The sequence below is a fragment of the Phalacrocorax aristotelis genome, chromosome 1 (genome assembly GCF_949628215.1).
Source record: "Phalacrocorax aristotelis chromosome 1, bGulAri2.1, whole genome shotgun sequence".
NCBI lineage: Eukaryota > Metazoa > Chordata > Aves > Suliformes > Phalacrocoracidae > Phalacrocorax > Phalacrocorax aristotelis.
In genome coordinates, this window is record NC_134276.1 from 97,385,653 (window position 1) to 97,407,083 (window position 21,431).

Consider the following 21,431-nt stretch of genomic DNA (forward strand, 5'->3'; position numbering starts at 1 on the left):
TTCCTTCTCTCACCTGTCAGGAAATATGGACCCAATTGATTGTAGGCTTACAGGTCAGGGAGATATATTGTCTAGTAACAGGTCCGACAGAGAAAAAATAAACTGACTATTGTATCTTAGTGGAATTGTATATCTGTATCACTAACAGCATCATCTTGTCTTGAAGAGAGGTGGTTTCTACAATATGCAAATTAAAAAGAGCTAAGAGGAGAGAGGACTCATGATCCAGAAACGCAACTGGCAGTCCTCGAGCCTGTTGCTGGCAACAGTTGCCAGCCAAAATAAGCATCTGTGGGCTGGAATTTTCCCTGCTCTCACAGTATTGAACTGGAAAGTAATTTTGGAGAATGGAAATTCTCTGGAATTAGTGTTATACTTCCTCCTAGGCAGGTGTTGAACAAAAGCAATAAACGCATTTTATTGACTGTCCCATCAGCTCAAAGCAGTGCTTTGAGCCTGAAGTAGTTTCCCTTCTGCTTCCTAGGAAAGTCCCCCCAAATTTCCCTTTCTTCCTCTCCCTTGTGACCAGGCTTTATCTACTACATGATTTTGAAAGTTCAAAGGGAGGGAAGTTTTCCTCTTTCCTTCTTTGGACTGATGACATTTAGTGAGGGGGTTTTATAATCCTGACTTGGTGTGAAAGATAATTGCTGACTGGAGAGAAAAAACACACTTCTAAAATGGATAATATATTGAGCAAGGCACAGCTAAAGCCATCACTGCAAACCTTTATTAAATTATCACACTGAATGGGATTTTTTTTTTTTGCATTGGAACTTTACAATATAAATAGCTTAGTACTGTTCTTACTTTGCGTTCAGTAACTGAATTATTGTTGAGTTATATACTCCCTAAGTTTCACAGCCCTTCAGCTGCACTCTATCAAGACACTGCAGAGATGGGACGGAGAACAAAGACAAAAGGAATCACATTCATGAGCTTTTAGAGACTTATCAGCTGTAAGCAGCGGAGGAAATCAAAGACTGCCAAGATAACCTAGGTGCTAGGCAGGGAGCCAAGGTCAGACCACACGCCTGCTTCAGCATTTGCAGGACAGCAGGCCCAGCCTGAGATACAGGCAAAACATGCTTTTGCTTAAATCACCAAGAGCCCCGCTGAACCAGAGGGCTGGTGGCTGGCTGGAGCTGGGAAGTACAAGGCAGCTGCTGCTCCTGTGATGCCCATTCCTCCATAGCAGGGGGCAGCACCCCATGTCACACACCTTTTTGCCAACCACTAGCCCTGCTCTGTCCTTTCCATGATTTCTAGCAGCAGTACCCTCTTCAGCCTGCTTTTCCAAGAAGCCTGAACCAGCTCTGTACATGTGTATCTCTGCATGTACCGTGCAGCCTTTGTTCCTCTGCAGGGGCTTCCTAACAAAGGAAGAGTTCAAATAATCATGAGCTTTCCAACAGAGATGCAAGTTGAAGAGCTTAGCCCGTTGAACAATAGAGCTGCAAACTCTTTAGAAAAATTTAATCTAGGAGAAGACATTTCAGTTTAGGGACGTTTCTACAAGTAAAAGATTAACAGCAGCTTTAGACGATCCAGTCCTTCAATAAGAAAGAATTATTTCACATAGGGAATCTCTAATCCAGATAGCACAAAACCCTCTAAAGAAAATCATAACTACAGTGGTTAGGAAAGGCCGCAAGACAGACAAGGAGAAATATCTATCAACCACACCGATAATATGCAAGACCTTCCCGTGTATTTCAATCCATTTTGGTTCTTCTTGCATGTATCTCTTTATACAGAGATTCATATCACTTGACATACTGGCTAAAGAAAAAAAAAGATGTTTCGGTACTTGAGAGGGCCAGAGGAAGGGCAGCAAGGGAAAGTTATTTCACCCATCTTCTCTCCTACCCCAATACAGCCTACAAGAGTTTCTCCTCAGCTTATGGCCAGCAAGAACCTTACGCACACTCATAGGCAGTAAGAGGGCTAACTAAGCTTTTTAGAGGTTACGGCAATAAGTAGGCACCCACTGAGAGCCACTTTCACAGAAGCTGAGCTTTCTACTCCAAACTGGTATCAGTAACCCAAACTGGATCATCTCTCCTTTCAAAACCAGGTCTCACTTTCACAACTAGCTTCAGATCATCCACTTTAGAAATATTAGTATTGGTCAGTGTTGTATTAATCCAACAAACATTTTTACTGACATCAGTTAACTTGACTCCAGGACTCCTCACATAAGGGAATCTCAGCATCAGCTTTGCTGTTTGGTTGTTGAATAGAGTGCTCCAGACTCAGGTAATGCCACTGATTTAAGGTTAGATTGAGCAGATGCCAGAGAGAAAAACCCACAGTGAAGAACAAAAAATTGAAGTCCTTATTTCCATGTTAACGTTTACTCTACAATACCTCTATCTTTGGAAGTTAAACAACAGTAAAACAAAACATCATCCAGAGAGTACTAGAAGCAGATATTCAGACAGAAACTTCCCCCAAAGTCAGAAAAAAACCCCAAACGTATTATTGATTCAGCTGAAGGAACCTTTGCCTCTTTCTGCATTGTCCCTTGTGAGCTGCTACTTTAAGGCTATGGTTTTCTAAAAGGCAAAAGAAAAAATAAAAACACCACACACCCCTATGCCTTTTTCATGTAACTTCAATCTCTTGAAAGAACAGCTCTTTATTCTTGAGAAGAATTTATTTATCGAAAGAGAAAAAAAACATTTTGTTGGAACCAACAGATAAAGAGCAGCAGAAACTCTCAGAAGAGCAAAAAGGAATTGAGAAAAATAGGAACTTTTGGGGTAGCTGTCAGAAAGACATTACAAGAAGGAACAATGACTTTTTGGTTTCTCTTCAGAAGTTTCATGAAAGGGCATGAGACCACCGCACACTGCTAGTCACAGGAAATAGTGTCACCCGGTAAGCACAAGGCCAGGCAAAGAGTGGGATACATCACATTCTGCTTAGGCTGTGCCTCCAGAGTTTCCGCCCAGAAGGCATCAAATCTGCAGCATTTGGAAACCCCGGAGGACTGGTGATATGCAGGACAGGGGTAGGTGGGACTGGGAGCACTTGCTAGGAATTTAGAGGGCAGAAACTGCTCCCTAAGTCAAGAGTCTTTCCAACAGCAAGCAAGCAAATGAAAGGCTCTGCCTTGCCATTCTATACAGCAGTGGCATTCTCTTGAAAACCTAACTGGTAAATCTAGCAAAAAAGTTACATTACACAGAGGAAAAAACATGTTTTCAGAGAACGGGATGAGTGCCCACTACTGAAAATTACAGGCAGTTGCCATACAAAACTGTAACACAGACCCCACAGGCAGCAGTGGCACGACATACCTCTGGGATCTGTGTACAGCCATCCTTCTAGTCCGTGGATTGACCTTCACCCAAGGGAATCAAGCAGATGACAGATATAAAATTCCTCAGAAATGACAGCTGGAAATATGGATGGCATGGATCTTGACTGCCTGAGAATTCAGCCAGACCAAACAAAACATGAAACCACTAAATACCCACAAGACTGTAGCATCATTTGATCAGTGTTGAAGTCTGCTCACTTGCATACCAAGAGCATGCTTCCTTCCTTCCGAAACTTGAAATGAAACGTGCCACATTTAGCATCAGTCCCCTGAGCCACCAAAACCCTTCCTATTTTGCAAAGCCACAACCAACTTCAGTTTAGCCTGAGAGCTATTTAGAAAGGTTATTCTGAAATCAATTATAAAGTCTAATATCCTGAGCATTCCAGTTTATCAGATGTGCTAGCTCATACACACACCCTTTTTGGCCAGACTGATCCAGAGTTTTGCTGTTTTCCTCCAAAACTTTAGGAAGACGGTTGTGTGTTTGAATCCTGGATACTCTGATCAGATATATAAACTGTAATTTCTGATTCCCCCAGATGTTTTTTCTATATGTATGGATAAATTCCTCCTTACTAAAACTATTTATTCAAAGCCAGGGGAAGGTGTGTATGTTCCTGCTGCAGTACTCTGTATAGGGTACAACTTTCCACTGGGAGCAAGCCATACACCATCACTCATTCATTCTTTATCCCTGAGAAGGAATAACTTTTCAGATTAGATATGCATTTGATAACAATCTTTCAAGTCCCCAGAACCTGACTCTGGTCCACGATAAGCCTTAGTTAGGCAATGGGAAATTCCAGCAGCGTGGGGACACGTAAGCAAGCCCAAAGCCAGCACTCCGCCCACCCCATGCCACCTCCACAGCATAGATGGTGTGACTGGAGCACAGGGAGGGAAGGGACTGAGTACGGACAGAGTACACAACACTCCAGCGCACAGCAGATAAGGACAAGTTCAGAGAGTTTTAAACAGCTATAAACTTTGCTAAAACAAACACGAAAACCAGGCCAGCCACCCTCACAAGTGCATGAAGTCTGCTATAGTGCTCCTGAAGATAAGCATCCCAATCCAGGACTCAGCTGCCACCACAGCACTTTTTGCTCCCTGAAGCTTCAGACAGTCCCACGGGAGGCAAAGGGCCCTCCTTCCCACTGCTTTGAGCTAAGAGGGTGAATGACATAGCAGTTAGCTACAGAAACACTACCTGCCACTGCTCACAAATCCCCAGAAAATTGCTTTCAAATTAGGGTAATTTATTTCAAGATCTAAAACCCTAAAAGAAAAGGCCACTGTCATTTTTAGATACATGCCAGCATGTCCCTCACCAAGATCTTTATCTTTCCTTGAACTAATTACAGGACAGGTCTCTAAATGATGCCTTGTTTTGTTTACAGGTTGTGTTCAGATAAAGTCAGAAGTAATTATCCAGTTTCAGTACAGGCTGTTGCAACAGAAGAACTTTCTCTAAGAAGCCAGACTGTAATTTCCACTTGCAAGCTCACTCATCAGCTTTCTATTAGCTTTTACCTAAAGGTCAACAGACTGTTACATGAGCAGAGAGCATTTAAAGACATGACAGAAAATTACCTTGATACAGACAAGCAATAGTAAGGCAACATTTCTCTGCTCAGAGTGCTCTCAGGATTTCACAAAGCCACGGAGAAAGGTCCCCCCATCCTCCTACAAGAATCGGTAACAACAGACAGCTTGCATAAATCTGTTGTCAAAAGCTGAAGGCATATGAGGGAGGCAGGGGGAAAAGCAAACACTTGAAACTACGGGTGACTAAGCTACAAAGCTTTGCCAGGTGCATAACAAGCAGTTTCCTTCTTGGCAGTGGCCTTCATTCATCTGCTAGGTGATTTTGGCTAATCCTTTCAGAATTACTGCTCTCTTCTCCGGCTGGTGCCTGTTCCAACTTGTATCACCATTCATTCAGTGCTCAGCTGCACTGCCCAGCTGCATTACCTATATTACTCAACCAGTACTAGAGGTTGGCAAATTAAGCAGAAGAGCTAGCAAGCAAATCAATCCCTTCAATTTAACATCCAAATTGTCATGTCCACTTAGTTCACAACTTTTAAATCAGTGTCAGACTTGGTGGTCACCACACAGAGGTACCTCCCTGTGTCAAACAGGTTCCAGCTCAGCATCTCCCTCCCTGCCCTGGCCAGCACCGTACGTCAGCCCATCATCCCATAACAGCCTCTCACAATCCTTCTCTAGATTTTCAGCTCCCAGGTCCTTTCTGGTCTAGATCCCAAACTGATCATTCTTTGCAGTGAAAGTATAGAGGTGCACCATGGCTACAAACCATTGCTGGACTGATCACTGAAACCAGGTGGGTTTTTTGGTATCATAACCCAGCTGCTCAGCCACCAGAACTGCTGCCCCCTGTATGATCACAGGTGCGTCACGCTTCAGCTGCACCATAGAATCACAGAATTGTTTGGGTTGGAAGGGACTTTTAAAGCTCATCTAGTCCACCCACCCCTGCAATAAGAAGACACATCTTCAACAAGACCAGTTGCTCAGAGCCCCACCCAACCTGACTTTGTATATTTCCAGGGAGAGGGCATACACCACCTCCCTGGGCAACCTGTTCCATCATTTCACCACCCTCATCATCAAAGAATTTCTTCCTAAGGTCTAGTCTGAATCTACCCTCTTTCAGTTTAAAATCATTACCCCATGACCTGTTGCTACAGGCCCTGGTAAAAAGACTCTTTCCATCTTTCTTATTAGCCCCCTTTTAAGTACTGGAAGGCCACAATAAGGTATCCCTGCAGCCTTCTCTTCTCCAGGCTGAACAACCCCAACTCTCTCAGCCTGTCTTCATAGGAGAGGTGTTCCAGCCCTCGGATCATTTTTGTGGCCTACCTTTGGACCCCATCCAATAGGTCCGTGTCCTTCTTGTGCTGAGGGCTCCAGAGCTGGACGCAGCACTCTAGGTGGGGTCTCACCAGAGCAGAGTAGAAGCACAGAATCACCTCCTTTGACCTGTTGGCCACGCTTCTTTTGATGCGGCCCAGGATACAGTTGGCCCTTTGGGCTGCAAGCACATATTGTTGGCTCATGCCCAGCTTTTCATTCCCCAGTATCCCTCAAGTCCTTCTCAGCAGGGCTGCTCTCAATCCCTTCATCCCCCAGCCTGTACTGATACAGGCTGGTTGCCCCAACCCAGGTGCAGGACCTTGCACTTGGCCTTTTTGAACCTCATGAGTTTCACATGAGCCCGCTTCATGAGCTTGTCCAGTTCCCTCTGGACGGTATCCCATCCAGAGGCATGTCAACCACACCACTCATCCCTGACGATCAAACAGCTGCCTTCAGAATTCACAGCAAGTTTTATGGCAATAGAAAAAAACAAAAACACCAAAACAAAAAACCATCTGCATACAACATGGGCTCCTGGCTTATGCACAGCATCTCTACTCAAGGCATTTTCCCCTCCTGCCTCCCCAGCTGGCCTGACCACAGAATGTTCACAGGGGAATGTCCTCAATATACAACAACACTATTTCCAGGGTTAACAGACCACTTCTGGGAAATAACAGTTTCTTAAAGAGAGAGTTTTGGTGCTACAGGAGCATAAAGCCTTCAACAGTAGCATTTAGACCCTCTCTCACCCCCACCCCTCCTGCTTTGGGAAGGGACAGCTTCAATCAATTTACTTTGGGACACAAAGTCCTGCTCTTCTACAGGCACTGGGAATATTTTGTTACTTGCCTACTTGATTATTTTAGTTTTATTGCAGGCTGAGCTAATGTGTTCAGTAAATGGCCTTGCACACGTAACACAGAAGTTGGATGACAAACATTGCCAAGAAGTTTAGAGTTTTGCAGTTTAATCATACACTTTAATTATGTCACATGCCTTAGTTATTTCAGGTAGATTAGTGTTTTAAAAAGTTATTAATTAGTATTTTAACTCTTCAGGAATTGAGTCTTCATTGCAAAGCCTTAATTAATTGCTTTAACTTCTGAAAAATAAGTAAGTCCTAAATAATTCCTTTGTCAGATAAAAATGAATGGTAAATGCATCAGCTTTTAAATTCAAAACATTAACAAATAAAAAATTTGTTAGTTTCCTAAATTTCCATTTTATTTAAACCAGCACTTGGGGGGCAGGGGGGAGGTAGAAATGTGAAATATCAAATAGCAACTAATTATTTTAAATCCTGATTCATGTGGTGGCTGAAGCATCTTACACCAGCTGAACTGCACAGACAGGAACAGATCTCTCCTTTAGTGTACGAAGAACAATCCTTCTGGAAGCTCAGTGTAAACATTTTTGTTCTGAGCAGAGTCAGCTCAATCCAGAACGAAATGTTACTTCAACCAAACAGCACTGGATTAAGCTAAATTTAGGGTCAGGTGCTCCAGCTAGACCAGTCTGAAGCATTCCTGCAGTTAGATACTGCTTCCTAAAACAAGACCTGTCTTGCCCCTTCTATATGCACAAGCTTAAACTTCAGTAGGGAAGTAACAAAAGCATGTGGATGGCAAGACAGCTCAACATTCACATGCAATTTGTTATTTCAGGTCTGATCCCACTTCCCTCCCAGTCCAAGACTTTTGTACAGACATTTGTGAGAACCAGAAACCCCACAGGGACTCTGTGGGAGTAAGCCAGCCAAAGCTGGAGACACAAACTAGGTGGCTGGGCTGGAACAACCACCTTCATGTAGTTCTTGAGTCAGAATCAAAACTGTTAGAAAACAACTCACCCTTCAGAAAAGTGACATCACTTCTAGGAGCTCTGACTTACACAGACTTCTTAGCTGGCCACACCTACCAAATTTTTAGTTCTTTTGCATAAGAAGATATCATAAGGACCCCCTTTACGTACAGAGAGAGTGGGCATGGCCACAGTAACACTACAGAGCACCAGCTGCTAGGCTGCCCTTTTCCAGCCTGGCAAGAGACCTTGCTGCTGCCTCACAGCAAGTTGATGTGGAGCCCTGGTCCCTCCAGATCCACCTTGTTCTTGCCCCAGTGCCAGGCCAGAGTGCAGGATAAGGCTGCTCTGCAAAAATGCCAGGACCAAACTTATGTCGAGTGGAACATCTGTACAAAGCTGAGAGGGAGGGTAAACTCAGTGGGGCACCTTGGAGATAGGTCAGGCAGATAAAAGTGGCCATCAGTACCTCAGTTTCATTTACTAAAGGCAGGCAGGAAACACACACAGGCTCATTTTGCATAAATTTATACCCTCGATTGAAACAATAACCATTACAATGGGGAAGGAGGCAACCACAGGGGTTGTTCATCAAAAACATGCCGGACACACTGGTTTTAACGTGAAAGAAGACAAAGATGGCAGATAACTTGCACTGAGTATCAGGAAGGGGCTGGTAAATGAAGCACAACCAAGGCTTGGCCATGAGGAGAAAGGGAGAAACACAGAAATCCAGCTCTCTGGTCTTGCTCACCTTAGAAAGCACCATTGCACCAAATCAATAGGCAGGAGAACAGCACCAGCACCTTCCCCAGACAGAGCTGCCTCAGCAGGAAAAGGATCTTGGCTAAACCACTACTTCCACCTTCGGCATTATCTCTGGAGCACACCAGGGAGGAACAATCACTCAGATATTTGTACTCCTTAAGCTATGAGGACAGGGAGAAGAAACCCAAAACCCACATTCTCCCTTTGTCACCCCGCTTTGAGAAAGTACCTGATTTAACAGCCTTCTTAAAAAAGATCTTTGAGGTAACATTTTCCTTACAGACTTACTAGCTGTGTCCGTGTTTTGTTGGTAGATATGCAGCTTGGGTGGTATTTGGTAGTCTGAGGCATGGTATCTATACCTCCTGATAAATACAATACCCATTAGGTTTCACCACTTCCTTTGATCTCAGCTGGCTATAGAACAAGAATCCCTTCACTGGGTTGAAAGCTCAAAGCTAGTCAGTGCACAGCCTGGGACCAACATCCATTCTTCTCATGAAAACAAATACACTGTGTATTTTAAGAGTGTATTCAGAGTGTAAATACACACTGTTGTATACAGTGTCTGTATTATATACACAAAATATATGTAACAACACACTGTGTATTATATACATAGAGTGAAAGAAAACAGACTGAACTGCAGCAAATTAAGTACTAGTAAATAATCTATCCCCTTCTGGAGAAATACCTAATGGCAACAAAAATTAAGAGCCTTTCACTCTTTTGCAGAGACAGAAGTAGCAGCTGGAGCGCCTGGTGAAACTCACAACAGGGAGGGATTCCTAAGGGCTGGAAAGGCACAAGAATGAAGTGGTAAGCTATGCTTTTCTTGTGCTGCAAAGCAGCTGGAGTTTAGGAGCAGAGGGAATTTCATTTAATTACCTATAGAAAATAATCTCAAGAGCAAACTACGACTACATATACGCAATTATCTTTATCCACATGAGAACGCAAGCAGGAAGTACGGGTCCAGTGTTAGCAATTGAAGCCCCATCCCATTACGACAATTGAGAAACCTCAGATCTACAGGCAGGAGATACAACCTACACCAAGACTAGGTGACCAAAGAAGGCAGGGTTTCTAATCGATCCAGCTTTGTATCCAAATTCTCTTTATGGATGTGGGAGTTGTGACACAGGGCATAATTTATGGCAGAGAAAAGGTCTTTGATCTCTGCTCCAGCATTCTAACAAAGCATTTGGCATTTCTCTCTCTCACTTTATTAGGGAGACTGCTCTCTGGATGGTTGCCTGCTTACTGTTCCCATCTCTACCCAGAGGTAAATATACTATAATACACATCTAGGAGTTTGTGGAAGTATTTATATGTGAATACACAAACTGCAAACTGAGAATCTTGGAGCAAAACAAAAACATGCTTTGCTTCAAATACATTTCATCACAGTCCAAGGTTTGCAAGTACAGGTAATAACCTTCAGATAAACCTCTATATCTGAAAGAAGTGGTTTCAAGGTTAAGGTGTCTCAGGCCCACAAATATTTACCTATAAAGTTTATCCTGCCCACATTCTTAAAAATACTCTATTTCCATAATGCTAAGGATGACTTGGAATCTCAGGCTTTACAAGCCCCAGCTGCATCTGGTTTTGCATTTAAACTCATTAAGTTGCTGGGCTCACTACAGGCATAACCAGGTAACCAGAAGGACTGGAGCCCAGCAGCAGTCTCTCTGCCTAAATCTTTGCACATGCCCTGCCAAGTTCTAGCAGAGTTTGATTTCTGACATTATATAGATTAGATATGATCTTCCCTATCATCCCTGAAGAGATACACTAGTACGTGCTGGTGCGGGAATTTTCTACAAGTTTCAGGGGCAACTCCCTCTGACTTCCTTATCTGAGGCTTAAATTCAGCAATATTAAGACCTCCTCTGTTTGCCCAGAAGTGCCTCATATTCACCAGCTGCTGCAGTTGTTCAGGGGGCTACACTTCATCTGGAACTGGTCTGTCTGTCTCTCTTCTGAAAGCACAACAAATGTTTTGGGGGAAAACTTTCATGTGTCTCCACAGAGCAGGGGGAAAAGTATTGTCACTCAATATGTGTTCTTTTGGTAGCTGAGTGCACCTGCAAGCATGTAGAGCCACCTAACTGACTACCCTTTGACTCTATTTATTTTTCTCCTTCCTAAAATGAGGGAATCCAAGGTCAGTGTTTGTGAGCAAGCAGCTGGGGTCGCAAACAGCCTCATACCTCCAATAAAATACTTTTGCATGTAGGTAACACATGAGCTAGTAAGGAATCACACAACACTGCCTTGTCAGGGTAACACATTTCAGTTTGAGCTCATAAGTACTCAGAAATACAAGAAATTCCCTGTTACCTTCTTTCTAACACTTGAACATTTTTTCCACTTAAGCCATTACTTCCACTATTAAACTATTCTGTCAACTGTCAGAACTGCACTAACGTTACGAGAGTGAACTTAAGAGACGCACTCAAGAGCTTTCCACTTCCAGGCCCTTTTCCACAGAGCGTAAATTCTAGATTGCCTACTGGCATCCCAGATTCCTCCAATATAAGCAATAAATAATTAATAGACAAAGATGATTACCCTAGATCATCTTCAGGGGCAGAAAGGATGGAGAAACAAGAAAGCTCAGTCTTTATGAGCTTCCCTGCACCACACTTCAGATACTGAGGCAGCAGAGTTTTCTCATTATAGGAATCTTACAGACTCATTAAATTAGCACACTCAACTTCACCTTCAGTCTTAAACGTTTGGGCAATATTTAAAATGTGCAATGATAAAAATCCACACAAAATAAACTCATCTCACTTGACATTTGAGTCTTACAACCGCAAGTGAAAGCAGTGTGCCAACACCCTTTTTTCCAAGGTAGAGAACTGCACCTTCCATGTACAAAGCTTACCAGGTAGATCAAATGAGCACTACTCATCGTGCTTTGTGCACCCCAGCAGCGGCTGCCCCCATCCCCACTGCACAGCTGCCTCAGTCTTCTGGCCAGGAAGCACTCTGCTTCCACACCTCCTGGTGCATCAGTAGCATCAGTGAGAAGCTCAACACAGGCTCACCAACCTTCAGCATGACTTTACCCTTCTTCTCAAGGCTGGCTTCCGTAAGGTCACTTATTTGACTTGTACCTGGAAGTCTGTTCTTCCCATCTACAAAAGCCATCATGCAGCCATAGGCTCTGTTAAATAACTCATTACAGCCAGATTTCAGTCACCTGTTCTTGCCCCAGGCAACTTCAGCAGTGCCGCCTCCTGCTGCCTTGGTTTTGCCAGCTGAAAGCAGTGTCGGGCAGGGTGGGTTGAACCCCACGGGTGCGTCACCACAAGTGTTACAAGGTTTTTACACCGTATCATGCAGGAAAGGAATGGTTATGCTAGCCTCAGATATGCTGGGCACCACTGTCCTCCATCTTCAGAAAAAGAATCAAGAGCCAAAAAGCAAATAGATGCACTTCTAAAACCAATATCAAATTTAGAAGTGACCGCAATCAGGAGATAGGACCAATGCTCTTTCTCCCACTTTTGCTCATTAAGAAATTTTTTCTGAACAGAGCTACAAGTTTTGTGGATTTCAGGATTATCTTTTCTTCATCCATGTGCAACACCATACATTGCAAGCACTCTGTGTCCTAATGGCATCCAGTGGACAGGACTCTTCCCACCAGAAAGCTCTTCTGGAGGCCGAGTTCTCCCAGGGCTTACAAAACACCTGCAGCAGCCTCAGGCACACTCATGTCCCCACGGTGGTTAGCTAACCACGGTCAGCCGTAACCACGGTCTGCTTTCAGACGTGCCCTTGCCTCAGAGGGACCCTGCTGAGCACGGCCTTACTCAGCTTCCCCAGGCCCAGACAGCTCAGGGACAGGTCTCAGGGTGCTCCCTGCCCTCCCTCAGCCGGCAGTGGCCCTGGTAGGTGTGCTGGGCCCCACTGACAGCCCTGCCTGGGTATGCCACTAATTGCAGGGCTGAGGCAGTCTCCTTGGGGGGTGCAGGGTCGTATGTGCTGTGGCAGTAAGGGTGCGGTACAGTGGAGGCTGAGCTTTACTGTAAATAAAATAAGCCCCTTGTTTGGATACTGTTGTAATTCAGGTTTCCCTTGAGAAGCAAAATGTGGGCAGTGACTGATACAATCTGAAAATGGTTGAGCTGTCCATGCAGTAACGGAGTTGTTCTTCCACCAACAGCCAGAAATAGCACCGGGGTTATGTGTTTTTTTCAGCTAAAAGTTTACATTGCCGGGCAAAAGTGGACTGGGATTTTCAGCGGAAAAATCTGAAAACCTAAGAAAAGCAGATATTTGGTGAAAGAGTTATAATCTGAGAGACTTACTTGGCTCTGCAATTCAGCTTTCTGAATTATACTTTTCCTTCTGCTTTTATGTCTGTCTGGATGGACACAATGTGACACCAAACAAGCCTCAAAACAGACTCTGATTAATATGGAAGCTGAGCCCTGGCTGATGTCAGTGACTTCAAGGAGGAACTGGGCACCTTTTTGGTCCTCAGCCCTATGTATGCACAGAGCTGGTCCAGGCCTAGAACACAGGAATGAACACACAGCAACCAAAACCATTTATTTCTATATTTAGGCTGATTACTTACCCCTTATGACTCTCAGACCTTTGGCCATGAAAACAGATTTGAGTTGTTTCACAGTGAATTTTAACTTTTCTTCTTGGCACAACCGCAGACTCGTGCTGCTTTTGTTCGGCTCCCCTCTGGGGATGAATTTCCCACCCAACTTAATTCATCAACGGTTTAATTTAAAAAGTCATTTATGAAACAGGTTTGGTCAAAGTGTTAATTTAAGCCCGCGTTCTGTGCTGAAAATACCTAGTTGTCTATGCTTCATAAATGCATAGAAATCTTCTTCCATAACCCGTTCTTTCCCTAGAAAATATAACACCACTATCTAATAAGAGATGTCCTACGTGATAGTGGCAGACTCCTCCATTTGTGCAAGTTTTAGTATACTGTCGACTAACTTGGAAGAACTTACAAACGTAGTTAGTATCAAAGTTATTAAAGGTGTGTAAGTAAGTGAGACGCATCCGGCTTCCTGCCCTGTCTGCCCGTTTGTTCACCAGCGGGCTACCCTCACCCCTGTTCTTGCATGTGCTGGAATTGTTTGGTGAGGTTGGTAACATCACTGCCCATCGTCTGGGCCACCCATACAAAATATCTGTTTCCCTGAGGCCTTGGAAAAGCCATTTACCTAAAGTGGGAATGACAGACCTCCTTTCTGGGGTACTGGGAGAATAGCTGTACCAAAGAGTACGAGCTGGACAGGTGTTCGCAGGAGTGGTGCACCAAGCCAGATGTCGCAGGGGAAGGGAGTCAGGGGCATCTAGCACATTGTTTGCAAATCAGGAGCCATGATGTGACAGGTGAGCAATGGGAGTTTGGGGAGACTAAACTCATCCAGGACTTTTCTCTCGCTGATGTAACACCCTTTTCACGCTTCTCCTTTTTTCAGCCAGACTTCCTACAAAACCAAAACTTGCTTCATCAAGTCTGCCCATCTTCACTGCCCTGCACCCCCTCTTCCTCTTGTGAACTGACCAATTAACTAAAATCAAATCAGACACCCGATCTCAGAGACTAAGATCCCCAGCAGCTGGGAGAAAAAAAAATCACCAGCTGAGGAGATAAGTTCAAGCAGACAAAGTGAAGGCAACTTGCACACAGCAACATCTGTCCAGCTGTGCAGCTGCCCGGGCATTGAGCATACATGGCCCTTGGTCCTGGCAGAGCACGTACTGCCTCCTGCCTGGCTGGGAGCAGGAGGACATGGGCAGAAGGGGGAGGAAGAGAGGCAATAATGATACCATGAAGCCAAATTGTAGGAATCCTGGCGTCCCTAGCTCTGCTGCGCACTGAGCGAGTTGTCTGGTTTCTATTCCAGGTGAACAAAACACAACGTATCGTGCATTTGTTGGAGAAACTGTCATTTTGCCTTGCACCACCACCCCTCCTGGACAGCTGATCCTTTCCAGTTCAAAACTCTATTGGCAGATAGGCCCTGTCGTAGTGCACTTTTTTCACAATGGGCAGGATTCGCTGAAGCTCCAGGATGAACGTTACCATGGCAGAACTAGTCTTTTTTTGGACCAGATGAAGCATGGCAACTTTTCCTTAAAGCTCTCCAATGTCCAGTTACAGGACTCAGCTGACTATACTTGCATCTACAAGCAGACTGGGGATCAACTCAACAAAACACAGAAATCTAAAATTACACTCATTGTATCAGGTAAGATTTTTTTTTTTTTTTAGTTCAGAGGGAGGGAGTTGAAGGCCGCATTTCTTGTTGTCAAGCCATATATGGGCATCGACTGGGATGACTTCAATTTTTAAAGCAAATCTTCACTCAGTTTCACTGTTCCTTGCTTTTGCTGGAAGACTAAGTGAAAAGGAAAAAAAATGCATCTCTGTCAAGCTTCAGCACAGCATATCCACAGAAGCAGCAGGCCTGAAGGCAAGCTGCCTGCCTCTTCCCCCTCCCTTTGCAGGAGACATTAATGAATAATGAGGTCACCCCTGACTGTTAAGCATTTCATTATTTATGGGTTTGTACTGGATCCACCTTGTCCCAGGGGAATGGGAGAGTTTATTTCATTGCTTGCACTTGGGTCTGTGAAACATGATTAGTTTCACCTCTGACAACTGGATCCAAAGTCCAGGCCATAGACCCTTTCAGATGAAAGGCAGGGAGTTGTTAATTACCATTTCCCTTCCAGCTGGAAGATCTGGACTTATACAACATGAATTGTTATTTTTCTTCCTTAGGAAAATGAGCGAGACCACAACACATGCTTGAATAATGCCAAACAACTGAGCTAATATATTTGAACTACCTACAAGCATGGCCAGCTGACCAACTGAAAAAGCAAATTAATAAGAGAGGGGATACACGTCAAAACAAATCATAGTTTTGGTTTTTTAAGGTGTCTTCCTTGAATAAATCAGCTGGAAACTTTCATTATGGTCAACCACACACATTTAATTCTGCTTAAAATAAAACAGTTTGGTTTCAAGTAATATAAACCCTTTAATATCTTTGTTTTAATGCACATCATTCTCAAGAGAACAATGTTTTTAAAATGTAAAGTGAAATACTTTTGTTCAGAAAATTTCAACATGCAATATTTTGCAGTTTTGAAAATGAAAAAAGTGTTTCGAAAATGCAGGCTCGGAATGTTTTCATCATCTAATTTTTGGGAGCAGTAAGGTATCTTTTGCTCTGATTTAATTCTGTGATCATATTTAAACTTTCAATTTGTTTGATAAATGTATTCTTTCTCAGAAAAAACCACCAACCCTTAGATCAATTATCAGTACCCTTTTTCTCTTCTAGGCTCAAACAAATAACTTTGATTATTGTGGGTTTTTTCCAGCTCCATCTAGCATGAAGGAGGCTCCTTCCCCTTCTGGTAAGGCAATACTCCTTAACCTGCTACATGTCTGAGTGATTACCCCATGCTTTAACTGGAATTTGTAAGATTGATAAAATGTGCTGAATAGAGAAAGTCCAACAGATTTATGGTGCTTGTTCTCTTTTACCAAGTCTAGCAAAACACAGCTGTCCCAGACAGGGAGAAATATCTCTACCACTAAGACAGACCTAGACTGCAGAAGGAAGAATACTGAAGTGCCTAGTGACTAGTCACTAGTCCATAAAGCTACGCACCATTACGGGCATCGTAACAATCAGTAAAAACCAAGTAACACGTAAGCCATTTGGTTCTGGGAGTTAAGGACTTTGTAAATTACTGTGGCACAAATGAACTACCAGATCAAGAGATTTGGGGGGGGTCCTTTTGGGTAAATAAAGTAATAAATATTCTAAAAATACATGATTAATGACTCCACATAATCTCTTTTGGGAAAATTAAAGTAGATCTCCTCTGAAGGTAATTCTCAAGTATAGTGCAGATGCTAATGTTTAGGTTTAATCATTACAGAGAAGTAACTGCATTAGGATCATTTGTAAATGCTTCTGGAGCGAATGCAATGCAGAAGGGCTGCCCGGCTCTGACATGCCATCATCAGCAAATCCCCCCATAAAAATCCTGCTTGGAAGCCAAATTATTCTTAGCTCTACAAAATCTTAAATTGGTATCAAACCTGTAACATTTTGTCATATAAAAATCAATAGCTGCAATTTGTTTTACTCAGTGCAGCTGAAAGATAGAATCCATTACATAACAGTAATTATATTACAGTTAACGTAACAAGTTCAGCCACAATACAAAATTACAGCCAGATTAAGCAGCAATAAACTCAAATAGAAACTACAGAACAAAAATGTTCCAGTGTTTTATCTCATGACCACACAGAAAAAATGAGTCTGTACTCCATGAGCAATAAACAACTTGAAAAACTACAGGAAATACCCTTTCAGACCTAAGATATCTCCTCTAGCTGGCTTAAGAGTTTCTAAAAACATGATGTTAAATTCAATATGGTACCATATGACTTCAGTGACACAGCACATTATAACATTATAAATGCAAACAGAACAGGAACTAGAATATTTGTAGCTGTTACCTTCCACAAGAAATAAGTGATTACCAAGGGTCAGACTTTTTAATCCAGTAGCAATGGAAGTTTCTCAAAAGCAGAAGGTAAGTAGGCTGTATTTAAAGGAGATAGTTGTACATATGTTTGACTTGGCCGAAAACTTTCTGACAATTTATCGCCAATATAAACTATTTCTGGCCATGAAAAGTTATTTCCATTTGGGGGGGGGGGGGGGGGGGAAGTGACTGGGACAAGGGGGAGTGCTTCAACTTTGCTACAGGAGAACACACTAAATGACACACTTCAGACCCCTGAAGGTTCTTGTACTGCTGGATTTTGGGGAGCTTGGGGATGAAGGAAAGAACAAAAGCCTAACTTTTGAAACATAATTTTTTGCAAAAGGAAAACATATTTCCTGTTGCCAACTTCTTTTAAAGAAGCCGCAGCTCCAATTTTTTTTTTTTTTTTTTGTATTTTCAGCAATTTTTTAAGAAAGGGAGGAAAAGAATCTGGTTTGTATTTGTTATTTTGGAAGGGACTTAGAATAAGTTGAATGACCTGCTGAGAACAAAGACACTGTGTGCAAAATAATTCTCTCACTTTGCAGTCATCATAAGCAGACCAGCAGATATCTAATATTTTTATATAAAACAGAAAGAGTTTTGATCTGTTTCATTTCCACTTCATTTCTGTTTGTTTATATGCTGGATTGATTGTTTTTCACAATTATTTTAAAAAGCCTAATTTTACTGTCACTCTGGGTTTCTTGCAAGACTCCTCCTGGGTCAATCAAAACTTCTTTTAAGATTTTTTCTGGGAAAACTGACAGTGCCCAGGCCTGGAAGAGGTCACAAGAGGCCAGGAGACTTGCTATAATCCTTCTTTTTTTCTACCCCAATTTAAATCCTAATTTGCTTCATATAAAAAAACCCATGATTTACTTCAAAGCGTTACTGAGGACTACCCAACATCTACTTGCTCTTTACACATTAATACCACATACTTCTTCTAGGAAGAGGGGAAGGAAGCACCCCTACTAGCAATAAGTTACCACAGCGATAGAAACAGCCTAAGAATTGGTATAGAAAACAATATACAGCTTGATCTTCCCAGAGAAGGACTTAGACCTAAACGCTTATAGGAAAAACTTCTCTACTGCTTAAGTCAGTGGTTCAAAATCTTTTTTCACTTGTGTACTACATCCAGCATGAGTTGCAGGTACCACCTATGGCAAGGGTAATCTGTGCCCTGCGTCCACGCTGTGGCTTACGTACCAATAGAGGTACACAGTGCTGCTACCACCTAAGCATCTGTGGCCTAGACTTTTTAATACTTACCACCATTATTTACGGACTCCTAATCGCAAGGTCTCCCTCAGGCCCTGAGTAGGTAGAGTGATAATGTATTTTATATTCTTTTAGTTCTTGTTGTTCTCTCAGGATTTTAAACAAGAATTCTCAGTCACCCAGAAAATGAAGTTATATTCATTGCTGCTGAGTGTCTGCTCCTTTTCTATGAAGGAGAATAAACGATTTGTCACAGTATCTTGAGACTGGTTTTTCTGGATGGTGTACGCACACACAAAGGAGAATTTTGAAAATGAGCCAAAATCCACATGATTTTACAATCTTTCATCAATGCATTCATGTAAAATGTCAGAGTCTTCAAATACACTTCTTGTCAAGCCACCAGTTACATGCCAACTTTCTCTTTTTTAATTTTCAGGACACAGTCAGATTTCCTCCAGAAGCCCTGCTGATGTGCCACGCCTGGCTACGCTTCCCCTCTCTTTCCACCTCCTTGTCACACTGAGGGTTTGGCACTTGTAACTGGGGAAGCCAACCTTGTCTTTGGAAAGTTCTCCTCACCAGAGGAGCTCGCTGGGCAGAACAGCTCTGTGGGATTAGTGTGACAACTGTCCCAGAGCCATGTGAAAGAAACACCAATATCTGAAAACAGACCTAGCACTAGGTGTTTATGGCCCGCATTTTGGTGTTCCACAAAACCAAAGGCAGCAAAACTCAGAGGCGGCAAGTCTGCTTTTTCATTTGTTTCTTGGAGCCCAGCTTTAGTGCTGCCAATATGAACATTTTACTTTGGATTTTGTGGTTTTGCTTTAGTGACAGGATAAAGGACTCACAAAACTTCAAGGTCACATTATAATTGAGATCTTTCGCTGAACATCTTACCCGCTGTCCTTCGAGAGAACTGAAAGGAGGAGAAGGGGTAATTACTCCCTGCGTCAGATAAAAACTGGAAGTAGGAAGACGGTCATATTTTGTGAAACGTAAGGATGGAAACCTTATGAAACTTGAGCCTGTGGAACTTTAGCTTCTGTTTTTGCTCTTAAGTGTCATGGGCTATTAGTAACAACTTTTTTCCACAAGAAATGTAGTATTTCTTCAGCAGAAGGGTGAAGCTGACCAAGAAAGATGGTGGAAGTTCATAAAACATCAACACAGTGGAAGGAAGTGATGTATTATTACAAAATCCACTTCTAAATAAGCAAAAAGCTTTAGAAGGCTGAATTTAGTATTTTTTCTTTTTGTCATGAAACACAGCAAGGTAAATGGGATCATCACACCAAAGCTGGATTCTTAAGCTAGCACTGCATGCTAAAAAATTGTTACTGTGACAATGTTACTGCCTTAAAAATGGTACCTTTGGAGGGAAAAAGAATTAAAAACTGGTCAGTATAATTGTAACTGATACCTATGCAAATTAAATGAGTTTAGTCCTGGAAATGTTCAGTTCAGGTAGCATAGGTGTCCTGTGTAAAACTAAGACTGAAAGGATGCTGTGTACCAACAGTATCAAGAAAGGGCAGAAGTTTTGTTTCAGGCCAGAGCTGCTGAACCCACCCGATTACAAAACTGAGAAGCACCTGGAGAACTACTCACCTGGGCTGGTGAACAGCAGTGACTTCAATGCACTCCTGGCTGAGCCCTCAAGCAGAGGGAGGTGACTCGTAAGGATGCACATGAAGACACTTTGATTTGGAACAGTTCCACCCTCTTTCAAAGGACAGACAGAATTGTTTTTGCAAGGCATGGAACAGAATAAAATACAGCTTAAAATCATATCCACTGAGGTGAAGGACATAGTTACCTTTGACTTTCTTAAAAAAGGGCCCTTTCCCCACGGTAGGGAAGAGAGACAAAATCCCCCACACAGCCTGTGCTGCTGCTGCAGTGAAGCTCAGCTGGTACTTAGGCTACCCTGGGTACAGAGCAGCTTAGTGTAACACCTGGAGTCCCACTTCACAGAAAGATTTGAATATAAGAACTGTACATAGTGACGGTCTTTTTGTATCCTACCCTCCAAACGTTTGCCTCAGATTCTATGTATTTTTCAAAATAAAAGCTGATTAAAAATAATAACCTAACAACCCCACCCCCCAAAAAAAAAACCCAAACCAAACCCTGGTAAGAGCAATTGCTTGGTCTCTAACAGTTCTTTACTTGTATTCCAGTTGTTCCTACAGTTAGCTCGGCTCACTGTGCAATCAGAAGGTCCAAAAGGTGGCATCTGTACAGGTCTGTTAGTCCCAAAAGTCTGAACTGCTTGCCCTCATTTCAAGGACTGTAAGATTTCTAAAATCTAATAGCCACTTAAGCAGCCCTCCACTTGTCAAGAGGTGTTGAGGAACACAAACAACATGAGCACCTCCACTCACAAGCGCAAGCTGTGCAAATATATAGCTGCATTTCTTGGGCAAGCAACTGAATAATTACTTAAAGACCTTTATGTGGGCATGCAGGGCTACAACAGAGTCTCACTGCTGCAGAGAGGGATAGCCCAGCTGTACGTTTAAGAGCAGGTGTTGTGCTGGCTGGTGCCTACGAGGAATGCCCAATTCCCTCAGTCATCTGCATCTTTCACTCTCAGTTTCGCCTGCCTGCAAATCTGGAATGAATCACAGTAAGCTCACGAGCACATGAGGGTAGGAAGAATGAAGGGGGGGGCGAAGAAGACTGGATGACCTCTAAATGTTGCTTACAACCCTACTTTCTTCATTACTCAGATTTGCGGCGGCACTTGGAGTGTTTAAACGTCCCTGTTTATTATATTTTCCCAGAGCTGTAGTTAATGCCACTCCCAGTAGTATATATGACCGCCATTCCAATT

General features: G+C 42.9%; 1 protein-coding gene across 1 annotated transcript in view; it reads left to right on the forward strand.

Annotated features, from left to right (window-relative positions):
* LOC142059728 (ICOS ligand-like) overlaps positions 1 to 20,737 on the forward strand; it is a 36,247-nt gene extending 15,510 nt beyond the window's left edge. Inside the window, exons 3-7 of the mRNA XM_075098712.1 lie at positions 9,521 to 9,604; positions 10,018 to 10,070; positions 14,689 to 15,033; positions 16,178 to 16,213; positions 19,029 to 20,737. Coding sequence (XP_074954813.1) covers positions 9,597 to 9,604; positions 10,018 to 10,070; positions 14,689 to 15,033; positions 16,178 to 16,213; positions 19,029 to 19,132 — 546 coding nt within the window. The 5' untranslated portion in view covers positions 9,521 to 9,596 and the 3' untranslated portion in view covers positions 19,133 to 20,737. The remainder of the gene's footprint in view (positions 1 to 9,520; positions 9,605 to 10,017; positions 10,071 to 14,688; positions 15,034 to 16,177; positions 16,214 to 19,028) is intronic.
* The last annotated feature ends 694 nt before the right edge of the window (positions 20,738 to 21,431 follow it).